The sequence below is a fragment of the Berghia stephanieae genome, chromosome 1, assembly GCF_034508935.2.
Source record: "Berghia stephanieae isolate SIO BIC M18660-M18661 chromosome 1, UCSD_Bste_1.3, whole genome shotgun sequence".
Classification (NCBI taxonomy): domain Eukaryota; kingdom Metazoa; phylum Mollusca; class Gastropoda; order Nudibranchia; family Aeolidiidae; genus Berghia; species Berghia stephanieae.
This window is the reverse complement of record NC_088360.1, coordinates 62744628-62768247: the sequence shown is the minus strand read 5'-3', so window position 1 is coordinate 62768247 and position 23620 is coordinate 62744628. Positions and strand designations below refer to the sequence as shown.

The 23620-nt window shown below is 38.1% G+C and overlaps 1 protein-coding gene across 3 annotated transcripts in view; it reads right to left on the bottom strand.

Moving 5' to 3' along the window:
• Window positions 1-23620, bottom strand: part of LOC144979021 (metalloprotease TIKI1-like) — a 316998-nt gene that overhangs the window by 122174 nt on the left and 171204 nt on the right. For all 3 annotated transcript variants that reach the window (XM_078925638.1, XM_078925643.1, XM_078925646.1), the window contains exons 5-7: window positions 17986-18119; window positions 17061-17248; window positions 9258-9348 (exon numbers count right to left, since the gene is read on the bottom strand). In XM_078925638.1, coding sequence (XP_078781764.1) covers window positions 9258-9348; window positions 17061-17248; window positions 17986-18119 — 413 coding nt within the window. The remainder of the gene's footprint in view (window positions 1-9257; window positions 9349-17060; window positions 17249-17985; window positions 18120-23620) is intronic.

Here is a 23620-nt window from a genome sequence, read left to right as displayed (position 1 = left end):
AACCAGAATAAAACGCAGAAAAAGCGTCACATATTTTCCGTATTTTTTTCTCTTTGTGAGTCATCCAAATAAATGACATCTTTGAAACTGCATAAATTTGTTATATATTAAGGGATTTTCAAAATTCAAAACGATTTTTACTCAGTGGAGATAGGGCTTTGATTTAAGAGTAGTATTTCCTACAAAAATAGAAAACCAAAATTTTCATAGTCATTGTTACAACATGAACGTCATTTTATTCGATTGGAACGAGTTTTCTGGCCAAAATTTCCAACAAAGTACTGCAGTAGACGTCTATATGCACTTCGGTCAAATTGTCCGTGGATTCGTCGGGGATCAAAGCATCATTTTAAAACCTTTTGGATTGAGCACGCTTACGGGCAGTTTCAAAATGAGTTTCTTTATATATGACACGATTGCTGTAATCTGACAAAAGCACAATTCCAGAAGGGATAGTCACGCAACAGGAGAAGGCAAACACTCTAACCCGGTGGGTCTCCAAGTGGCGGATAGGGGGTAGCTGTTCAGCCCGGAACCAATCATGGGAGTCTCTTTGGCAGGGCTCAGTACCCATCAGCTACCATGTGCTAGGGTTACAGCACAAACAGAAGAGATTAACTTCATCAACCTTGGTTGGCAATCGTCAAAGAGAAGGCCACTCTAAATAAGCAAAAAATGGGCACACCTGAAAGGCAGCCATTCTAGGAGTGAATCTCTAAATAATCCTGGCCCTCCAAGTCTGGGGGTTGAACATAGGGCTAATGACCAGATCTCAGAAAAAAACAACAACATTGTTACAGACACTGACACAGGAACAAAGAACGATAAAAAAGGTAGAAGAGGAGCAATACCACAGACGTCTGGATCGGCAGTTCACAAATAGACGGAACCTGCGACCCAGAGCACTGTATGATGATTGGTGTTTAAATCCTAGAGGAAGCCAGCAACCAGACATCATTGTCTCTTCTTCGACCCAAACAAAGCATTCTACTGGGAACCTGGAATGTTAGGACACTCTACCAAACGAGCAAGCTAGCACAGGCCACAAATGAAATGAAGAAATATCAACTGGACATGATGGCAATATATGCGAGTCACGGTAGGTTGGCAATGGCCATAGATATCTTGCAACAGAGCATACAATTATTTATTCAGGAAGAGAAGATAAACTGCTTTTTAAGGCGTTACTAAAAAAGCAAGAAAGACTACTAGAATGGAAGCCCATTAGAGAACGATTGCTCAAGGCAAGATTAAACTCAAAATATGCTAAATTGAAAGTAATTGTCTGTTACGCCGCACAAGAAGACTAGAGAGTACGAGAAATAAAGCGTTTATGATAAACTTTATCAAACAGTACAAGAGACTCCAAAGCATGATGTACTGAAAGTGCTTGGTGACCTAAACGCAAAGTTTGCACGAGAAATTGCGAAATACAAAGATAGTATCTGAAAGAAAAGGAAAATTTGATACAGGAAAACTACAAGTTCCTCATATTGCACGACAATTCAAACTCGAGCTATCAAGTGTTACAAACCAAGAACTGAATACACAATTCAATCACAGATTATTAGAGGTAAGCCAGAAAGTACTAGAACCGGCCAAAAAGAAAATTGGACAATGAATAGCAGAATAATCTTGGAAACTGATTGGAGAAACGAAGCAGACGAAAGAAAAACTATTGAAAACGAAGTCTCAAAGAATTCGAGGTCGCCTAAAAGAAGAGTATCAAAAAGCACCAAAAACCAGTACGACAGGACGAGAAAACCTATTATGACATGATTACAGATAGAGCCGAGAAAGCAAACCATAGACAAGATATGAGAACGCGGTACCAGACATATAAAATGCTGTCAAAAAACTTCCCGAATTAGGATCTACCTCAGAGGAAATTTACTACCCGGAAAATTAAAGCAAATGGAGCGAATTTGAAACTGTATTGAACAGAGCACCACCAAGACTACGTACAAACATCTGACCTGCACTAATAGATCTACAAATCAATACAGAATTCCCAACAATGGAGAAAGAGGACCGAGTGGCAGCCGAAATATTGAAAATAGAAAAGGAAATCACTCCCCAAATCTTGCAAAAGATATTCTCAGAATTCTGGAAATCAGAAGAACTACCAACAGAATGGAGAGTTGGATTAATTGTCAAACTGCCCAAAAAGGGAGATCGGTCTGATTGAGGAAATTGGCAAAGTATCATGTTGCTCTCAATCACAAGTAAAATATTTCGCAGAATAATTTATTTTGAAACGCATAAATTTAGTAAAAGAAACGAAGCTCAGAAAACAGCAAGCAGGATTCCGAAAGGTTCGCTCATACTCCGACCATATCTTCACCCTAAGACAGATATTCGATCAATCGCAGAAATGGAATTCACCCTTATTTTCAAACTTCATAGACTTTGAGAAAGCCTTCCATAGTGTCCACAGGACAGCTCTCTGCAGTATTCTACGGCATTATTGCATTCCTACAAAATTGTTTAACATTATTCAGATGCTCAATAAAAACTTCCCTGCCAAGGTAATTTATGGGAAAAAAGCAACAGAAGGTTTTAACATTGACACAGGGGTGAAGCAAGGCTGCATTTTATCCCCTTTTCTTTTCTGCCTCGCAGTCGACTGGATCATGAAGGAATCAGTGGACAACAAGAAAACCGGACTCAGCTGGACATAAATGTCCTAGACATTGGACGATCTCGACTTTGCAGACGACATTGCCATTGTACTCCTCACCCACAATTTCACAGATGTACAATCACAACAATACTGGTTGCCAACAATGCTCTTAAGCTAGGCCCATATACAAATGTTGAAAAGACCAAAATGATGATGATGAATTCTAATTCAAACAAAAATTCTAAATATAACCAAAGCATTGAGGATGTGAATCATTTCACCTACCTAGGCAGCAGGTTGTCTGTCACAGTATTTGCATTGTTTCTGGTCCAAAGATAGTAATCATGTCGGGGTATATTCCATCAATGCCAGCAGCTTTGCCATTTTTTAATTTTCTTTATAGCTCCTTTCATTTCATTACTGGTTATTGGGATACTTAAAAACATGCTATGGTTAGTCAAAGTTTTCAGGGTCTTTTGATATTCTTTTCTTATTTCTTTTTCAAATTGATGGTTTGGCATGTGTTGTCCTCGTTGTTTAATTTCTTTGACAATTTGTCGGCTGCAATCTGTGGGTCTGATTTTGTTTGACGAGCTTCAGGGTTTAGCTGTTTGAGGGTTTGTCTTTGGGGTTGTAAATGTGTGTTAGATCATTAAGGTTTGCGAGATCTCATTCCCCGGAGTGTCATTTTAGTTTAGGATTAGTCAAAATGGGAATTCGGAAGATGAAATCAAAGATAGACAAACGAAAGCAAGAAGAGCCTTTGGAATGCTCAGAAATATCTGGAAATCAAGGAAAATCATTACCAAAATAAGGCTAGGTCTCTTAAAAACAAATGTTCTATCTGTTCTCTTTTATGGGTCTGAATCATGGAAACTGAAAGGCACCATCTCCAACAAACTAAATGCATTCCAAAACAAATCCTAAGAAGGATCCTGAGGATATTTTGGCCAAAAGTTATTACCAACAAAGAACTGGCTAAATGCACACAAATTGAACCAGTATCTGAAGCTGTAAAGAGGAGAAGGAGGATATGGACCAGACATGTGCCATTCCCTCAGATGCCCCCCCCCCCCCAAGGGGAACAAGAAGAAGCGGCCACTCGCTGGAGACCTGGTACGAGAAATGAAAGCTAATGGTTGTTCTTGGGGACAGATGACAAACATGGCCAACCGTGAAAATGACGTTTCACAGTGTCAGCCTTATGTGCTGATCAAGCACCAAGAGGATACGTAAGAGTAAAAGTAAACATCCGGGTCGCAAATATGAAAGTAAATTTACATAGAAATGTGAGAAAACAGTTCTTTTTAAATAATAATTTTTTTTATAATATTTCTCTTCAATTTACCTATTCAATTTTCATTATACCAAGTTGATAAATTAGAAAACGCATTGTTCTACACTGCATTACGACTAAAACATCTCGTATAAAGATGAATTCAAATGTTCCCTAAGTCGTCCAAAATAATTTAAACCAAGACTTGTTTATGAAAAAAGAAGTATCATGTTAAAGTAATTTTGACAAAGTGGGCGTCCTTTTTAAAATAAAAAGTCAATATGTTTCTTTGAAAAGAAACCGTTTTGTGTACGGCAGTATAACCTGGGCACCAATTTTGGAACCCAAATCTAAGTATTTTTGTCTTATTTCCTGTTCATTTCATTTCGCAACACGAGTGATTATTGATGATGTTGTTGTCCTTTGATGTATTCTATCTATAATATATTTACATTTAGTCTCTTATCCCCCTTTATTATAACTATCACCCTGTGGTCAACTTAGGCTGTAAACTGAGTGCATTAAATTTCCATTCCGATACGTCCTGCCCTCCATTTGACCTTTCCTCTCAGTCGGTCTCTTGTTTTATCATAACAAAGTGAGTGCTACTCACTCGTTTTAGTTGCCCGTACAGGAATCGAACGCGAAAGTTTTATCACGAATTAACGCTACTTTCAATTTCCTGCCAACAAAGTGAAACAACACACGGAGTTTCTTTGTTATTGTTTTTAGAACACCTTTGGATGATCAGTTGTTAATAAATAAATGCTTGAATAGTAATATAAACGTATTAAACATGTGTTTGTTATGAGTATATTACAGAAATGTAAAGTGTCTATGACACACTAATTATTCACGAACAGGAGAGTAACTTGAATGCACTCAGTTTACAGCCTAAAACGATGCGTCTTTCGCAGTTGTCCACTATACTTCTGTTGTGAATCTAGAAAGTAGCTCGAATCTAGAAAGTAGCTCGAATGATTGCCATGCAAAATATAGGCTTTATTCAACACTGAAATAGACATGATCTGGAAAGAAATTAAAACACAAAGAGTTAGACAGAACAGTACAGATACAGATCAATTACAAACATAAAGTGAGAAATAGAGCTATCTCTAAACAGTAAACAATATCATGACATTCTTCCCCCTTTGCATGTGGCAAGAGATTTTAAATTATGTCTCTCTATTTCGTAAACTGTATGGTCTCGTCCAAATGAAGCCACTTCTTCTGGAGTTTGAACGGGATTCGTTTTGTGTAGAATGCTCATTAGGACTGTTAGGAACAGAGACTGATTTTCGTCCAAGGCAGATTTTTGCACTTCGACCGCTTCCACAGTTTATACATCAGGGACAGTTTCAGGTAGAAGATCGTTTCCCACATTTTTTTGAACAGGTTGAAAAGGTGGAGTTACGCTCGTGTTGTCAAACGCCATTGGTGATGGTTCATTGGAGGGTTGGGCAATAGTCATTTCACCAGCAGGGGCTAAGTGATGCAAAGCCACAGTACTTTCTTTGCCATCAGGAAGTCTGACGTAGGCATAGAGCGGATTAGCGTCCAACAGTTCCACTTCGTCCACCAATGGTTCGTATTTAGAGGCTCTTACGTGACGCCTCATGAAAACAGTTCCTGGAGTAGTCAGCCAGCTAGGATGTCTTGTACCAGTGCTTGACTTTCTATTGTAGCGGAAGATTCGTTCATGAGGAGTCTCATTTGTCGCAGTGCATAAGAGTGATCTAATTGAATGGAGAGAGTCAAGAAGCACTGACTCCAATTGACTACCATACAAACCACGTGATCTCAGGGCTAAAGGGTTCCATTCTGACGTTCTACTTGTCCATTTCCCCGTGGATTGTATGGGGTCGTTCGGTTTGAGGCGATACCCTTTTGCACAAGAAATCGTGAAGCTCACTTGACATGAAGTTAGCGTATAGCACCTCTGTCAGAATGTATTAAAATAGGCATTCCAAACCACGAGAACAATTGACACAAGCCCTTGATGATAGTTGATGAACTCATATCGGAGCATGGGAACGCAAAAAGGGAAGCGAGAATATTCATCAACAACTGTTAGCAGATACCGATTTTTGGACGATGACGATGGCAAGGGACCCTGGAAATCCACACTCAAACGCTCGAATGGTTGAGTTGCTTTGACCATTTTGGGGTTCTGCGGTTTGTAGAATGAAGTTTTAGCTCACGACAAACTTTACAGTTGTTGCAGATTGTTCGTATTTCATCCACGGAATAGGGGAGATTCTTCGACCTGACAAAATGGTTCATTCTTGCAATTCTAGGGTGGCAGAGTGAGTTGTGAAGGCTTTTGAAAGTTTCTAATTCTGAACCAGTAGATGAGCAGAACTCCCTTGAAAATGCGTCAGTCGCCAAATTGTCTGTTCCAGGTCGATACACAACGTCATAATGTAGCTTGACAGTTCAATCTTCCATCTTTGGATTTTATCATTCTTCACTTTTCCTTTTGCAGAATTTTCGTACATAAAGGCAACGCTTTTCTGATCTGTCACACGTTTGAAATGCTTCCCAAGAAGATAGTGCCTCCACTTCCGAAGGGCTTTTACAATAGCGTAAGCCTCTTTTTCAACAGAAGAATGCTTTTTTTCACTGTGGTTCAGAGTTCTTGAAAAGAAAGCCAGAGTACGTCCACCTTGATTTAGTGTTGCTGCGATTGCAATTTCAGAAGCGTCAGTTTCTACAATTAGAGGAGCGTTGTGGTCAATTGTCACGATAGCAGCGTTTTCAATATCCTTTTTCAAACGATCAAAGGAGTACTTGGCCTTTACTAACAATGGAAATATGGCATTTTGGACCAGTGGGTGTATTTTATCCGAGAAATGAGGGATCCTGGATGAGTAGTATTCAAACATTCCAATCACTCTCTGTTGAGATTTGATATTGTGAGGATCTGAAAGTTCTGTCAGTGGCCGTAATCGGTCAGGGTCTGGCTGAATGCAACCTTTGGACACTTGGAATCCAAGCAACTTGATTTGTCTAACAGATTGGATAGTCTTACTTTCATTGAATGTTATATTATTTTCTTAGGCACCCCAGAGAATTTTCACAAGGTTTTCATCATGCTCTTGTTGATTTCTGTCACAGATTGTCACATTGTCTAAGTAAGCAAACGTGTCATTAAGTTTCTCATCTCGAATAATGGAATCAATGAACGGAGTGTTCGTGAATTCGCTTGAATTGGTAGAGATTTCCACTGTCCTCAAAAGCCGTATACAGTTTCTCCTCGTTTTTTATTGGGATCTGGTGGTAAGCCCTTTGCAAATCGAGGGTGCTATAGACACTGTAGTTTGAAAATGTTTCAATCATTTCATTAATGTTTGGAAGTGGATATGCATCGAGCAGAGTGAAGCGATTGATGGTCTGACTATAGTCCACAACCATGCTTTTCTTGTCTCGCTCGTTAGTTGTCATCAATACCTGCGCTCGCCATGGAGAACCGGATGGTGCGATCACATCCTCGTCAAGAAGTTTCTGAACATCAGTCAATGAATTGCTTGTCTGGTAATGAAAATTGTCTAGATTTTGTTGCAATAGGTCTGACTTCTGGAAGAAGATTCTTGAAAAGAGAAACAGGTTCGATTTTTGCAGCAGTGAGATTACAAATGGAGAAAGTATGCTTTGAACTTTTGAAGAATAATTGATTGAACTCCATCATGCTGTTCAAGAAAGTCATGACCTAAAATCAAGTCCGAACACAACCCTGACAGGATTCGAAAATTTCACACTCTCATAGAAACGCCCATGGTATTCCAAAGAGACAAAACAATGACCCTTGGTTGTACTGGAAAGATTAGTAGACGCCATGGAGATTTCTTTCTTTGAATTGAAAATCTTCAACTGGAGACTTTGTGCGATCTCTGTTGAAATAAAACTCTCGGATCTTCCAGTGTCTATCAACGCTTTAATGGGCTTGTTAAACAATTTCACGACTATAACAGGTCTGTAGAGCCACGGCTGAAAAGGCTGAACTGAGTGCAATCGGGTCTGCCGCAGATGCATATTCGTTTTTACTTTTCGACAGGCATACCTTTTGAAAATGCCCTTTTTTCCACAAATTTTACACAGCGCCTCTCTAGCAGGGCATTTTGATCGAGGATGTCGTAGGTACCCGCAGAAAAAGCATTTTGAGTTTGTGACTGCAGCATTGAATGAGTCAAGTAGTTCTGATAGTGTTTTCCATTCATCTCCAAGGATCGAGCCTGTTCATTAGCGGCCATAAGTTCGATTGTCTTATTCTCGAGGAGTCGCTGCCTGATCTGGTTAGAGGAGAGGCCACAAATGAAAGCATCTCGGATAAAGTCATCCCTGTTCTTATCAGCAGTCACAGCTTTAAAATCACATTCTTTGGCAAGTCTCTTCAACTTTTGAAGGAACTGATCGAGGGATTGACCTGGTTCTTGCTTTGTAGTAGCCAAGACGTGTCTCGCGAATATTTCGTTCTTTGGTTTCACGTATATATGTTCTTCAGAACGTTAACAACTGAATCAAATGTAGTACAATCATCAATATGTTCGTAGACGACAGGATCGACGAAATTGACGAGCAGATTGAGTTTGTTGTCAGTCGCCTGTTCGGGTAACGAAGAAAGAAAGTTGTTGAATGTACAGAGCCAGTGATTCCATTGCTTTGATGCATCAGGCGTATTGGGTTCAGCGGTGAACCGCTCAGATCAAAGGAATCGTTCCATGTAAAATGTTGACTAAATTGTTGTGAATCTAGAAAGTAGCTGGAATGATTGCCATACAAAATATAGGCTTTATTCAACATGTAAATTGACATGATCTGGAAAGGAATTAAAACACAAAGAGTTAGACAGAACAGTACAGATACAGATCAATTACAAACATAACGTGACAAATAGAACTATCTCTAAACAGTAAACAATATCATACTCTGATAAAACAAACGTGCATTAAACATTTTGGCCAGAAAATTGACCTTCAATTATCGACTGATTAAAATGACCATCATCTTGGCAAAACTCTCAAACCTGAGACTTCACGGAATCCCAGCTTTGAGAGTTTTTGTCAAGATGAAGGTCAGTCTAATCGATCGGGACGAGTTTTCTGGCCACATTTTTTCAGAGTACTTCGTTCAAATCATCCATGGATTCGTCGTGCATCAAAGTGACCATCATTTTTTAACCTATTAGATAGAGCAAGTTTACGGCCAAGGCGACGGCATCTCGTGATACTTTTTTAAAAATATGAAGGATGGGATTTGATCTACGTCGTACAGAACGGCAAAACATAACGCATGACCAACAAAATAGACATGTACAAAGGGCTACTGACCAATATCTTGCTTTTAAAGAAAAGATCTCACCTTGTGATTTTATCCCCTGGTTCGGTGTAGACAATGTCCATTCCTGTCCTCCGTAATCTATCTATCACAGTCTCGTTCCCTAAGAAATGGCCTGGAATAAAAGGCATTGATCAAGGATGACCAATATCTTGCTTTTAAAGAAAAGATCTCACCTTGTGATTTTATCCCCTGGTTCGGTGTAGACAATGTCCATTCCTGTCCTCCGTAATCTATCTATCACAGTCTCGTTCCCTAAGAAATGGCCTGGAATAAAAGGCATTGATCAAGGATGAATAATGATGATGATGATGATCATGATGGTGACAATAATAGTAGTAATAATGATAATAATAATAAAAATGGCAATGAGAACGATAATAAAACTCAAACAGCAATACTCTTACAGTGCTGAGGACAGTAAGCAGTAGAAGAATTTGATCAATTTACGTTTGACAATGATCAGGATAGAAACAACCCAGAACTTGTTCTCAACAAACTCCAAGAATACAAAAATCCGCTGAACAATGAAGTTATTGAGACATTTCGATTCTGGAACGCAAATATGATCTCACCATTTGATGCATTCCTCACAGATCTAAAGGCAAAGGCAAAGAAATACAATTTCAAGGGAAATGAATGATTAGGGACAAAATTGTGTTTTCAGTCAATGCCAAATTACAGGAAAAGCTAATAAGAGAGAGCGATCTAACCCTGAAAAGAACAATCGATTAATGCCTGCGAGGCGGACAGATGAGACTCGCAGTAAGGAAATAAAAGGATGATTAAAAATTGCAGCTTTTGCGCTAGGGATCACGAAAACGCAAAAGAAAAGTGTTTGGCATGGAACAGAAATCATTTTGCCGTTAGATGTAAAAAGAAATGTCAAAATGACAAGAGGAGAACCTAATGGTGATGGCAACAGTACCATTTCAGAGGAATGATTGAATGCTATGAGGACAAACAAAGAGTGATTAACAGAACTGCTGAAAATTAATGACATTGATGTTTTATTTTAGGTTGATACTGGTGCCGAAGTCAACATCACATGCCAGGATTTTTGTGAAAAAAAAACAGACGAAAAAAAAACACAGCAAAAGCTTGTGGAAAACAGAAATGAGACCAAAAGGTGAGGCTACCTTGTCGGTAACAAATAAAAAAAAACGGTGATGTTAAAGCATCATATCACCGTCGTTAATAACCACGTTTCTTGTCTTATAAGCTTGCAAACATCAAATGAATTTGGCCTGATAACAGTTAAACAAAGAATATTACATTGCAAGCATGGTGTCCACAAATAATCACATCACGAAAAATGATAGTACCAAAAACATTGGTGATTTGGGTACATCAATGTTAACAGTAGATGCCAGCGTAAAGCCAGGTCGCATTACCATGCGCTGAAAGATGAAGTGAAAAGGGAAATCGCTTCTTTACTTGACAGAGGCGTTCTTAAAAATAATAATAAATCTTTATAGTCCATTTCAGACGATCCACACAGTGTTACAAATAGTCTATCACACAAGTGTTAAATACTACATTACATACAGTGTACTTTTCAAAATATACAATCACCCCCCCCCCCCCTTCTCTCTCTTACCGTCCCTCTCTCTCTCACTACTCTACATTCTCTCATCTCAATATTGTTATAAATAGTAATGTCAAAATAGTACATACTTCTCTCTCTCTCTCTCTCTCTCTCTCTCTCACTCCATCTATCTATTTATTTCTCCATCAATCTATCATCTCTCTCTCTCTATCTCTCTCTTTCTCTTTCTCTCTTATCTCGCTCTCTAACTCTCTCTCTCACACGCACACACACACACACACACACACACACTCTCTCTCTCTCTCTCTCTCTCTCTCGATTCGTTTCTGTGTCTCTTTACACGTCCTCAGTCGGCGTAATCCTTAATAATGTCCGAAGAAAAAATTCTTACTCCAAACGAATTGCTTGTTCTTGGTTTCGTTGTTTAGTGGTGATTAGTGTTGATGTGTATTGGCATTGTTGTGGTGTGCTCTCATTGCTTATAAGGTATTATAAGCAAGCACTACCTCCAAGAAATCAACAACACAATCAGAAAAAACACAGACATACAACAATGGACGAACACACAAGCAGTCATCAAATGGTTTAAAACCCTCACCAACAAACGCAACCTACAATTCATACAGCTTGATATCTCTGATTTTTACGCCAGTATAACAGAAAAAACATTCACCAGAGCCATCACATTCGCAACAGAGCACACCGACATCGACCAAAACACCATAAACATAATCAAACACGCAAGACGGTCGCTCCTCTTCCACAACGGAGAAATCTGGACCAAGAAAAAAGGCCAATTTGACGTCACCATGGGTGCATACGACGGAGCAGAAGTGTGCAACTAGTGGGCCTCTACATCACACACCAGATCAAGGTCCAACTGCCTAACATAAACTTCGGCCTCTACAGGGACGACGGACTAGGAACACACACCACAACATCAAAATCCAACATTGAAAGAATGAAGAAAAAACTCATAAAATTATTCAAGGATCTCGACCTCAAAATCACACTAGAAAGTAACCTACACCAAGTTGATTTCCTGGACACAACCTTCTGCCTCAAAACTAACACGTATAGACCATACAAGAAACCCAACAGCGCCCCATGGTACATCCACAAACACTCCAACCACCCACCTACGATAATAAAACAAATATCCACTATGATAGAACAACGGCTAAACAACCTCTATGCAAATGAAAACATATTCAACGAAACAAAACAAGACTACGAAATGGCACTCAAACAGAGCGGACACACCTCAAAACTGAAAGACAAAAATTTAACACACGCCACAACACCAAAACAAAACGGAAAAAGGAATATAATATGGTTCAACCCGCCGTTCAACAACGCAATCACTTCAAATATCGGCAAGCAGTTCCTTCCACTCATCGATAAACACTTCCCGAAGAACCATCGTCTGCACAAAATAATCAACAGAAACAACGTCACGATAAGCTACAGCTGTGCACAAAACATGAAACAGATCATTACCAACGACAACAGACAAATCATATCCGAACCCAACAACATCAATACAAATAAAGACAACTGCAACTGCAGAAAGAAAGACAATTGCCCTCTAAAAGGAAACTGCCAAAAAAGCGCCATAGTCTACAAAGCCACCATAACCACTGATAACACCGCAGCACAATACATCGGCAGCACAGAAACCCCATTCAAAACACGATACAACAATCACAAAGCCTCCATAACACATGAAAACAAAGCAAAAAGCACCAAATTAACAATGCACTATTGGGAACAAATAAACACTAATAAAACACCAACAATAACCTGGGAGGTCGTCAGGCAAAGCAGACCTACAGAAGCGGTGCTAGAAAATGCAATTTATGCCTGAAAGAGAAAATGGAAATATTATTACACAACTACAGAAACAATAGCTCCTTAAACAAAAGATCAGAACTGATGGCAATGTACAGACACTCTAACAAATTCAAGCTCAAAACGCAAAAGGTCAAATAACCCTCCCCCCCCCTTCCCCCCCCCCCCTTCCCGACCCCATTATACCCCTCCTTCCCCCTCCCCCCCCCGGCCTCCCCCCCCCCCCGCCTCCCCCCCCCCCGCCTCGCCACGCAACCACATTCCACAACAATATCACACACACATATACACACCACACACAACACACCTACACACATACACACACACACACACACACTCATAATATAAGCAATGAGAGCACACCACAACAATGACAATACACATCAACACTAATCACCACTACACAACGAAACCAAAAACAAGCAATTCGTTTGGAGTAAGAATTTTTTCTTCGGACATTATTAAGGATTACGCCGACTGAGGACGTGTAAAGAGACACAGAAACGAATGGTCTCGGCAAAACGTGTGAGTGACAATTTATATTCTATATTAGCTCTAACAATCATTATCGAGCACTTTCGTACCTACGAGTACCCACCAACACTCATATATATATATATATATATATTATATATATATATATATATATATATGTCTGTCCCTTCCCTTTCTCATCTCTTAATTACTCCCTCTCTCCTTCACAAAGATAAAAATACATTTTTTAAAAAGTCTCTTACAATATCCTCTTTTATTCTCTTTATATATCCACAAACATCTAATTCGGATTTAGCTGAAGTAACAATGATGGTGCATATAATCTATATATAGGTATCCGTACATTGGCTTAGATAAAGTGAAATAATATTATACTCAACTTTTACTCAACTATTTATTCGTCACTTATATCTTTCTAAAGTTTACAATAAGGGACAGCGTGTATTTTACCTTTGAAGTGTGTCTTTCATTTTCAATAATTACTAATTCTTTCATACACATAATTTCTGTGTCGATATCTTCAATGCTAAGTAACTGAATCGCTCTTGCTTCCTTCACTATTCTTTTAATATTTTTTTTTGAGTTTTCCCCGACTCAACAACCCTCATAACAGACATTCATTCCAAACAATTCAGCAACACCGAATTATACAATTGAACCATCGTCTTCACGCTAACCTCAAAAGATCTCAATTTCCTTAGATTTCTTGTTCATAAATATTTATTCTTTTGTTCTAGTCACATTTAGTCGTAAACAATGTACATGAATCCATATTTTGAAATATTCAGTTTGTTGAAAAGTCTCTTTCTAGTTGATTGTTTTCTAAAGATAAAGGCAATAATATTGAAGCATCATCTCCATACTTTATAACACGACCATTATCGTTGATTGTTAAACCATCGTATAACAGATGAGAGTTAACACGACCCTGTGGACTTCCATTTGATAATGTTCTTTTTGAAGAAATTGTATACCCCATTTTTACATACAGGGGACTCTCAAACAGATATAGTGGTGCATTCATGGAGTGAGGGATATTTAAAAATACATTAGATGTTATGGAATTAAAAGCTGAAGAAAAATCAACAAACAGTGGGCTTGCTTGGAAAAATATTATAATTATCTTTTCAATACAGAGATCACGACAGAAAAACTGTAAGATTAAATAATGTCTACACATTCATTGATTATTGATGAACTGTCCTTAAACACATCCCAGTTCGTTAATTCAAGACAGGCCTGGAGTTTTTCAATCGTCTCTTGACTATGTACATATCAACATTTAGTGAGGAAGATTGGTTAACAGAAAAAGATGACAATACTAAAATCATCATCATTGTCGTCTTCGTCAATGTCATCATCATCGTCGTCATCATCATCATCATCATAATCACCATCATCATCATCATCATCATCATCATCATCATCATCATCATCATCATCATCATCATCATCATCTTCATTATCATCATCATCATCATCATCATCATCATCATCATCATCATCATCATCATCATCATCATCGCATCATCAACATCATCATCATCATCACCATCATTCCACTTCTCCGACAGTCACCAAAATCAAGAAAATCCTACAGGACAACGATTAACACCAGCACATCACCGAGACAACACACCAAGCAGGCAACATAATTGATTGGGTCATCTCCCCTGTGTCAAGTCATATAATAAGAAAGACCGAAGTTGTTGACCAAGCGATATCCGATCACAAAGCTTTTTTGTGGATTTCCCATTAAAGAAAGTTGATCTCCCGATACGAAACATAACAACAAGGAATTATCGACAAATTAATATAAGTGTTTTACAAGATAACATTCGTGACGTCGTAAATGAGATTAAAAATATAAACGACTACAACAAAGTATTGCGGTCTACTATTGACCGTGAGGCACCGCCACAACGTCGGGTCGTATCGAATCGACCACATTCTCAATAGTTCAATTCCGAGATAAAGGAATTAAAGAGAAAAAAAAGACGGACTGAAAGGAAATGGCGAAAGAGTGGCCTAACGGTATTTAAGGATACCTACAAAGCAGCTAGGTCGGCTCTTTATAACGCCATCACACGTGCAAAAAAGGCCAACTACAACGAAAAATTTCAAAGAATTAAATCTTGCAAAGAATTGTTTCCCACCGCAAACGACCTTCTTGGCAGTAAGAAATCTACACCCCTTCCAGCATCTAGAAATAACGCCGAAGTAGTTCAAAATTTCGCCAACTATTTTCACGATAAGATAAAATCTATTAGGGAAAACTTAGACAATACATCATCATCATCGTCACCGAGCTTTGAGCCATTCCACGGAACGCCACTAGATGTTTTCGATCCAGCCACTGAGGATGAAGTGAAGTCAGCCATTTTAGATAGCCCATCAAAATATTGTGACTTAGTATACCCCATTCCAACTGGTATTCTTAAGACTTGTGTTGAATTCTGTTACCATCAATAACTGAACTTATAAATAACTCGTTTAAACGTGCCAATGTTAAAAAGCTATTAAAGAAGTCCGATCTAAATGTAAAGAACTGAAAAAATTACAGACCTCCAACCTTCCATATCTATCCAAAGTGCTTGAACGCATTGTGTTAAAAAGACGTGTGTATCATATCCATCTAAATAATTTAAGTGAAAATTTCCAATCTGCTTATAAATCACACCATAGCACTGAAACTGCCCTTTTAAAAGTATGCATTGATATTCTTCATAGTATTGACAAAAATCATGTCTGTTTATTGACTATGTTGGACCTTTCGGCTGCATTTGACACCATTGATCATGAGATACTTATTAAACGATTAGAAATTACTTTTGGAATAAGAGAAACTGCCCTTAGTTGGTTTAAATCCTACCTAACATCAAGATCTCAGTCGGTTCTGATCGATGGCGCAGTATCAGAAACATTTCCTCTAAATTACGGCGTTCCGCAGGGGTCTGTCCTTGGTCCTGTTATATTTACTCTTTATACTCAACCTCTTTCGGATATTTAAAAAAAATAAATAAATGTATCATTCCTATGCTGATGACACTCAGATCTATGTAAGCGATATCTCTTGTAATATCCCATCATTGATTATCCGTGTTGAGGACTGTATTAGAGATGTTAAATGCTGGATGGAAATTAACAAGTTAAAGCTAAATAATGAAAACACAGATGTGATGGTGTGTGGGAGAAAAAGTGTTTTGAAAGATGATTTTCTGAAGTTTACTCTAAATATAAATAAACCTCTCAACGTGTGTGAAAAACCTCGAGGTAATGATAGATCAACATATGACTATGCAGGCACATTTTGATTCTCTATGTAGAAGTTTGACAATAGGTTTAAAAAGATTTACGTCCGTTAGACCTTTCCTAACAAGAGAAGTAACATGCAAACTAATAATATCTTTCTTACTATCTAAAATAGGTTACTGTAACTCGTTAATCTCGAATGTAAGCAACGATAAAATATCACGCCTGCAAAGTATCCAGAATGCGGCTGCTAAATTGATTTTAAGAAAAAAGAGAACATCCTACTCGTTTCCACTTTTGTATGAGCTGCATTGGTTACCAGTTAAAGTGAGAATCGAATTCAAATCAGCAGTATTGTGCTATAAGTGCCTTAATGATCAAGCACCATTGTATATTACTGAATTTTTTAAAACTTATAAGCCAACGAGGAGTCTACGCGCTGCACTAGATTCTACAAAACTAATGTCACTGTATTATTGTTTCGCACATTGAGCATCACCGAGCGATGAAAATGCGCGATATAAATGGCATGTATTATCATCATCATCATCATCATCATCATCATCATCATCATCATCATCATCATCATCATCATCGTCGTCGTCGTCGTCGTCATCTTCATGTCATCACTTCCTTCTGTATCATCACCAACATCATCAATGTAATTCTAACCTACTCACCCGCCCCAAAAGCAAAGAAAAAACTTGTGTTGGGATGTTGACGAAGCAAATAGGCCACTCTCTCCGCCATCCTGGCATTCCTTTTGTCAATGAGTTCCTCCTGGAAATACTCTTCTATAGACAAGGCCTTGTGAAGCTCCTCCGGTGGAAGGGAGGCGTTGACGAGAGCAGGAACCTTGGTTGTGTCCCTTGAGTGGAAATGGATAATGCTTATAGTAAAGAGCTTTTCATAATTAGTTTTGCATTAGAAAATAGTTTTATTCATATCTATAACATTCTATCTTCACAAAATGTATTTACTATAAGAAACTAATTGATTTGACTGCTTCAAAGAAAAGAACAACAAACAAAACAATTTTAAAACATCGGAAGAACAAAGAAGAAGGACGCCAAAAAAAAAAAACAAACCCTCATTAAAACCCAAACCAAACCAAAAGAAATCAAAAGCAAAACAGAAGAAAGCCAAACAAAACAAAAACGAAAACAATACAAACCAAAGCAAAGGCTTAAAAAAACATAAACAACACCACCAACAAAAAATAGCGATACTAAGCTGCTAGGCGCTGTGGACTGGAAAAAGAAATGGACAAAAATGAATATAACATCTTCGAACCCCCCCCCCCACCCCCTCCCGAACCAATCACGGTACGCTTTGTGCTCAACACCATTCTTCAAACATTATCATACATCACTTAAAATCTGGACAGACTGCAGAAAAATAATTGACACATCTTGTCGTCTAGTACGATGTAACTCATAAGACGTTTACGTCTGGTGTTGCCTTGTTCTTTTGTTGGCTAAGGACAGATTTTAAGTCTCATAGTTCCATTTTTTTATATTGTTCTATATTGAAGCCGTTGTTTTTGTGTTTTTTTTCAATCTTTTACAATTCACGTCTTCAGGCATCCTGATATCTATTAAGTACCTGTTAAACATTAGAGAGTTGAGATCCCCACAATTGTAATGATGAATAAGAGCATCGCTGGAACATGGTACTTTACTTTTCAGATCCCGGAACTGTTCATGCCGAGATAAGGTCTGATTCAAAGCAAATACAACCTGTAAATTAAAATAGACAACATTGAACTGCGTAAGAACTAGAATTACATAATCATGTGCAAAAGGGTTTGTCAATTAGTGATAGTGCATCCCGGTCATTTTGCCTTTAAGATGAGGTAATAAGGTTCAAATCACTGTTAATGCTAAATGTCAGAATCCATTAGCTTGGCATTGAGTCCTTGTGTAAGGTATTCTGTAAACATTATGTCACTTAACTAAGATAGATGGCCTAAATATGGCAATGGCATGTATTGTATAATTGACAAATTTGACAAAAATCACTCGTACTCTGTGAAATGGCAACCTTATTCTACATGACTGGTGAGGTATCGGATTTGTCAGACCAAGATGAATAAAATTAACAAATTGCTAATTATTTCTGATTGAGTCCTGTTAGTCAAATAGTAAAGACCTATTGGCGTTGAAATGCAAGCAACAGCATGTATTATGAAAATCATGAAAATAAGATTAATAATCATTTCACCACGCCTACGTCCTAACATGGGATTCACAAACAACTGGAGTGTGGGTCCTGAAACCAAAAATATAAAAGCATTCAAAAAGTAATCTGACAGCTCTAACTGTTCGGGCGAAAAAGCAAGAGACTGGCGTGAAGCACGATGAGTATGATGCAAATCTTTAAAATACGCAAAAAAGAATGATAAACCTCACTAACCCCCCCCCCCCCGGCTCAAATATCTCTCAACAGAAAAACAACCTCCACACCTTTCATAAAACCATCAACAACAATCCGCAAAAATGACACACATAAAAAAAACAAAAACAAAAAAACAAAAACAAAAACAAAACAAAAAAACAAAAGAAAAAACAAAAACAAAAACAAAACAAAACAAAACAAAAACAAATACAAAACAAAAACAAAGCACAAGCAGGAAAAAAAAACCCCAAAGAATACACCCACAAAAAAAAAACAAAACAAACGAATTTAATAAAAGAAGACGCAAACAAAATAAAAACAACTGTTACATATTATATTTTGTTCAGAAGATTTTCCGATCTTATGAAAGAGTTTAACTTTGGTCCGTGATTTACTTTACTTGACAAACACACACACACACACACACACACACACATATATATATATATATATATATATATATATATATATATATATTATATATAAACACACACACACACACACACACACACATCTCCGTTAAACTCAAACCGTTACAGAAACGCAGACGGACAAACCAAATAATTTTTTTTAGCTTGGGCGACCGAAGAATTTCTGGAATGACAGAATTTATGAAAGACAACAGACAAAGCCGAAAGACTCTGCTGACCCGATGATGTCTTTGTCAAACAAGCAGCTTCGAATTAATTAAAGAAGCTGATATACAGAGAAGAGGTAAGACCTGGAATGAGGTAATTTTTTTTGCTCGGGATAGAGAAGGATGGAAACTGTTTGTCTGTGACCTATACCCTGACCCAGGGTGAAAAAGGCAATGATGATGATGATGATATATATACATAAATAGTAGTAAGCCTCGCAGACCGAATGAAGCTTGCTGAAAATTGTGTGATTCTGTACAGACTTTAGATCATCCTCATCCCTTTAATTTTTAAATAAAATCCCAACTAAATCACATTTGTTTCAAATGTAATTAATTGATGATCGATAAGTATAGCTGCTCTCTCCATCCATGTTATTAATTGTTTCCATTGGTCACGATCCTGGGCCATAGTTTTGAGGCTGTCAAGATCTTGCTGTGGCTTTAGTACGGAGGGCACTGCGGCATTTCTTAGTTCTTCATGGATTAATTCGGCCTCATCTGAATCCAGAAATTTCTGATGTGTAGAGAGATCATTGTTCAGGGTAGTTACAAAAAAACTTGAGCTTTTTATATAGCGCAATATCCACTAAACGTGCTCAAAGCGCTTTACAAGGGGTCCCTGGCCAACAGCAACACATAACATGTAGGACGAGACATGACGCCTGTCAGGCGATATTACAAATTTTTGGGACAGAGACAACGCTGTTAACGGCCAGGTACTCATTTTACACCTGAGTACGGTGAGAGAATGTGAGTAAAGAGCCTTCTCCAAGGACTCAACTATGCGCCGAGCGAGGCTCGAACCCAGGACCTTCCGATCCGAAAGCGAGTGTCATACCACTAGACCACATAGCCGTACTATTGATGTTCGTGGTCTCTCTACATATTTGCTGCCATGAAAGAAACATTCTGTCATTGCAGTTTGGGCTGGGATGTTATCTTCTCGACGAAAGATGTGACCAAATAGCCACCATCGCTGTACTTTTATTATTGAACATTTTCATAGCGTCACTCGTACTATTTATTTCTGTCACAATCTCATCTATTTTCTTTTTGTCATTATCTATTGATTGAAATTTAGTTTTATGCATAATTTCATTTCTTTGTCTCTTCATTGCGTTCTTCGCATCCGTATTTGAGCAGCTGTTGATGTCATGACTCAGTTGTTTTTGCTGCTCTGATAAGTCATGCAGTATTGGACAGTAATCTTGTTTTTGTGTACTACTTCTCTCAGTCAGTTGTTCCCCTGCTCATCAGCACGCTTCGGACATGGTGTTGTTGAATTTCAGCTGGGTTAGAGGCATCCCTTATATTCTTTGACGAAAAATTCGAAACGAGTGTGTTTCTGAAATTTTCTTTGACCAGATCATCTCTTAGACTGCTTAAGTCTTTGATCGATTTATTTTGATTGTAATGCTTATGCTTTGGCTTATATACATTTTCTGTTGGCCTGGACTTTGAAACTAATAGTCTATGGTCTGTGGATGTCTTCATTCCTGCATATGTTCGTGAATCATTGAGAATATAAATGTTGTGTAGTTCAAACAGTGCTCTATAAAAATATATTAACAATCCAGAGCATAATATAGAAATGAGTAAAAACGACTCAAATTTCGTCCAAGACGACCGTTTCTACTCACAATGCATGTGGTGTCAATTGGCTACAGATCATCAATTAATTACATTTGAAACAAATGTGTTTTATTTGAGATTTTATTTAAAAATTAAATGGATGAGGATGATCTAAAGTCTGTACAGACTTAAGGTAGAAATGTCATTTAGAAATGTCATTTATAAATGCCACTTATACCGTGACAAAGTGTGCCATCCACACCGTTCATGTAAACCGCAAAAAAGTCTCAAAAATTATACACCCATTGAGCAACCCGATCGTGAAGAAACCTTCACTCATAATATTCTAAATGGACGCGCAGATTACAAGGTCCAAATATTATAATAAACACAAAATCATCTTCATTAACTAATATTTCTCCTTTCCACTTCGTTTCTGAGATACCAAATATGTTAATTTGGAACTTTTTTATTTCTTGAATAACGTTTTCAAAATTTCCTAAATGGTTCAAAGTACGTATCTATATTCCACGTGGCCATTGTGCTTGCTTCTTTTCGCAACAGTTTGAAACGTTCAAGCTGATGTCCTGGGAAAGTTTGCTAGTGACGGTGGTTTTCCGTTGCCTTCCGTCATTGTTATTAGTAGAATTTTAACTATTGCAGTTTAATTTGACTGAGTTGTGTTTGATGCTTTCTTTGGCTTCTCTTTGTTTTGTTTTTGTTTCCTTTCACCTTTCTTTCCTCTTTTTGCTATTTTTCTGTATGCCTTAAATAATTCAAAAGACTTCAAAGTTTTCATTATTTATAAATTCGGTGTATTATATTATTAATTGTGTGTCGTATTATTCGTAGGTGTTGGGGTGAATAGCTATAACAATAATTATGTGTTGTCATTTCGATGTTCATCGTCGACCGTTGTAATTAGATTAAAATAGCTCACTGTGTTTGTCCTTAAAATCGAAAGACGTAAACAAAAATGGCCTCAAATCCTTGCGAAATTTAACAAAACTTTAACATATCGCTAAATCAATCGTTTAAATTCCAATAAATTTCGTCAAAAGCAGCACAGTCACAAGAAATCCTCTGGATGTGAAATAAAACTCGTCCTATATAGAACTAACACTTAAAACAGCCGTAAAATGTAATAATTTTAAGATAACAACAAGATATGAAGTGAGTAGAAAAGTGCCAGAAGACAATAGAGAATAAAAATTTTTTTCGCGGCGGTGGTGGGGTTTGAACCTGCGACCTTATTGGTACGACAACTCCGCCTGGCAGGTGAGAGCGTGGCTCTACCCGTGTGAGCTATCCACGAACACAAAAAAATATTCGTTTCAAACTCAAAGTCATTTCTAGATCCCTCTCTCACCCACTTCTTGAGACCGCCGATTCGTTCACCACCATCGCGAAGTAATTTTGACCAGCAGTTAAGCTTAATAGCCAATATTCTCATCACAAACATATAACATAGAAACGATTGAGACATTGAGTATGCTCCGGTGTATGGGGTGAATTTTTAATTCAGAAAAGTGAGTGGAGCAGGCACTTATGTTGGTAACAACAAGATATGAAGTGAGTAGAAAAGTGCCAGAAGACAATAGAGAATATTTTTTTTTTTTTTGCGGCGGTGGTGGGGTTTGAACCTGCGACCTTATTGGTACGACAACTACGCCTGGCAGGTGAGAGCGTGGCTCTACCGTGTGAGCTATCCACGAACACAAAAAAATATTCGTTTCAAACTCAAAGTCATTTCCAGATCCCTCTCTCACCCACTTCTTGAGACCGCCGATTCGTTCACCACCATCGCGAAGTAATTTTGACCAGCGGTTAAGATTAATAGCCAATATTCTCATCACAAACATATAACACAGAAACGATTGAGACATTGAGTATGCTCCGGTGTATGGGGTGAATTTTTAATTCAGAAAAGTGAGTGGAGCAGGCACTTATGTTGGTAACAACAAGATATGAAGTGAGTAGAAAAGTGCCAGAAGACAATAGGCCAGGCGGAGTTGTCGTACCAATAAGGTCGCAGGTTCAAACCCCACCACCGCCGAGAAAAAATTTTTTATTCTCTATTGTCTTCTGGCACTTTTCTACTCACTTCATATCTTGTTGTTACCAACATAAGTGCCTGCTCCACTCACTTTTCTGAATTAAAAATTCACCCCATACACCGGAGCATACTCAATGTCTCAATCGTTTCTATGTTATATGTTTGTGATGAGAATATTGGCTATTAAGCTTAACTGCTGGTCAAAATTACTTCGCGATGGTGGTGAACGAATCGGCGGTCTCAAGAAGTGGGTGAGAGAGGGATCTAGAAATGACTTTGAGTTTGAAACGAATATATTTTTTTTTGTGTTCGTGGATAGCTCACACGGTAGAGCCACGCTCTCACCTGCCAGGCGGAGTTGTCATACCAATAAGGTCGCAGGTTCAAACCCCACCACCGCCGCGAAAAAATTTTTTATTCTCTATTGTCTTCTGGCACTTTTCTACTCACTTCATATCTTGTTGTTACCAACATAAGTGCCTGCTCCACTCACTTTTCTGAATTAAAAATTCACCCCATACACCGGAGCATACTCAATGTCTCAATCGTTTCTATGTTATATGTTTGTGATGAGA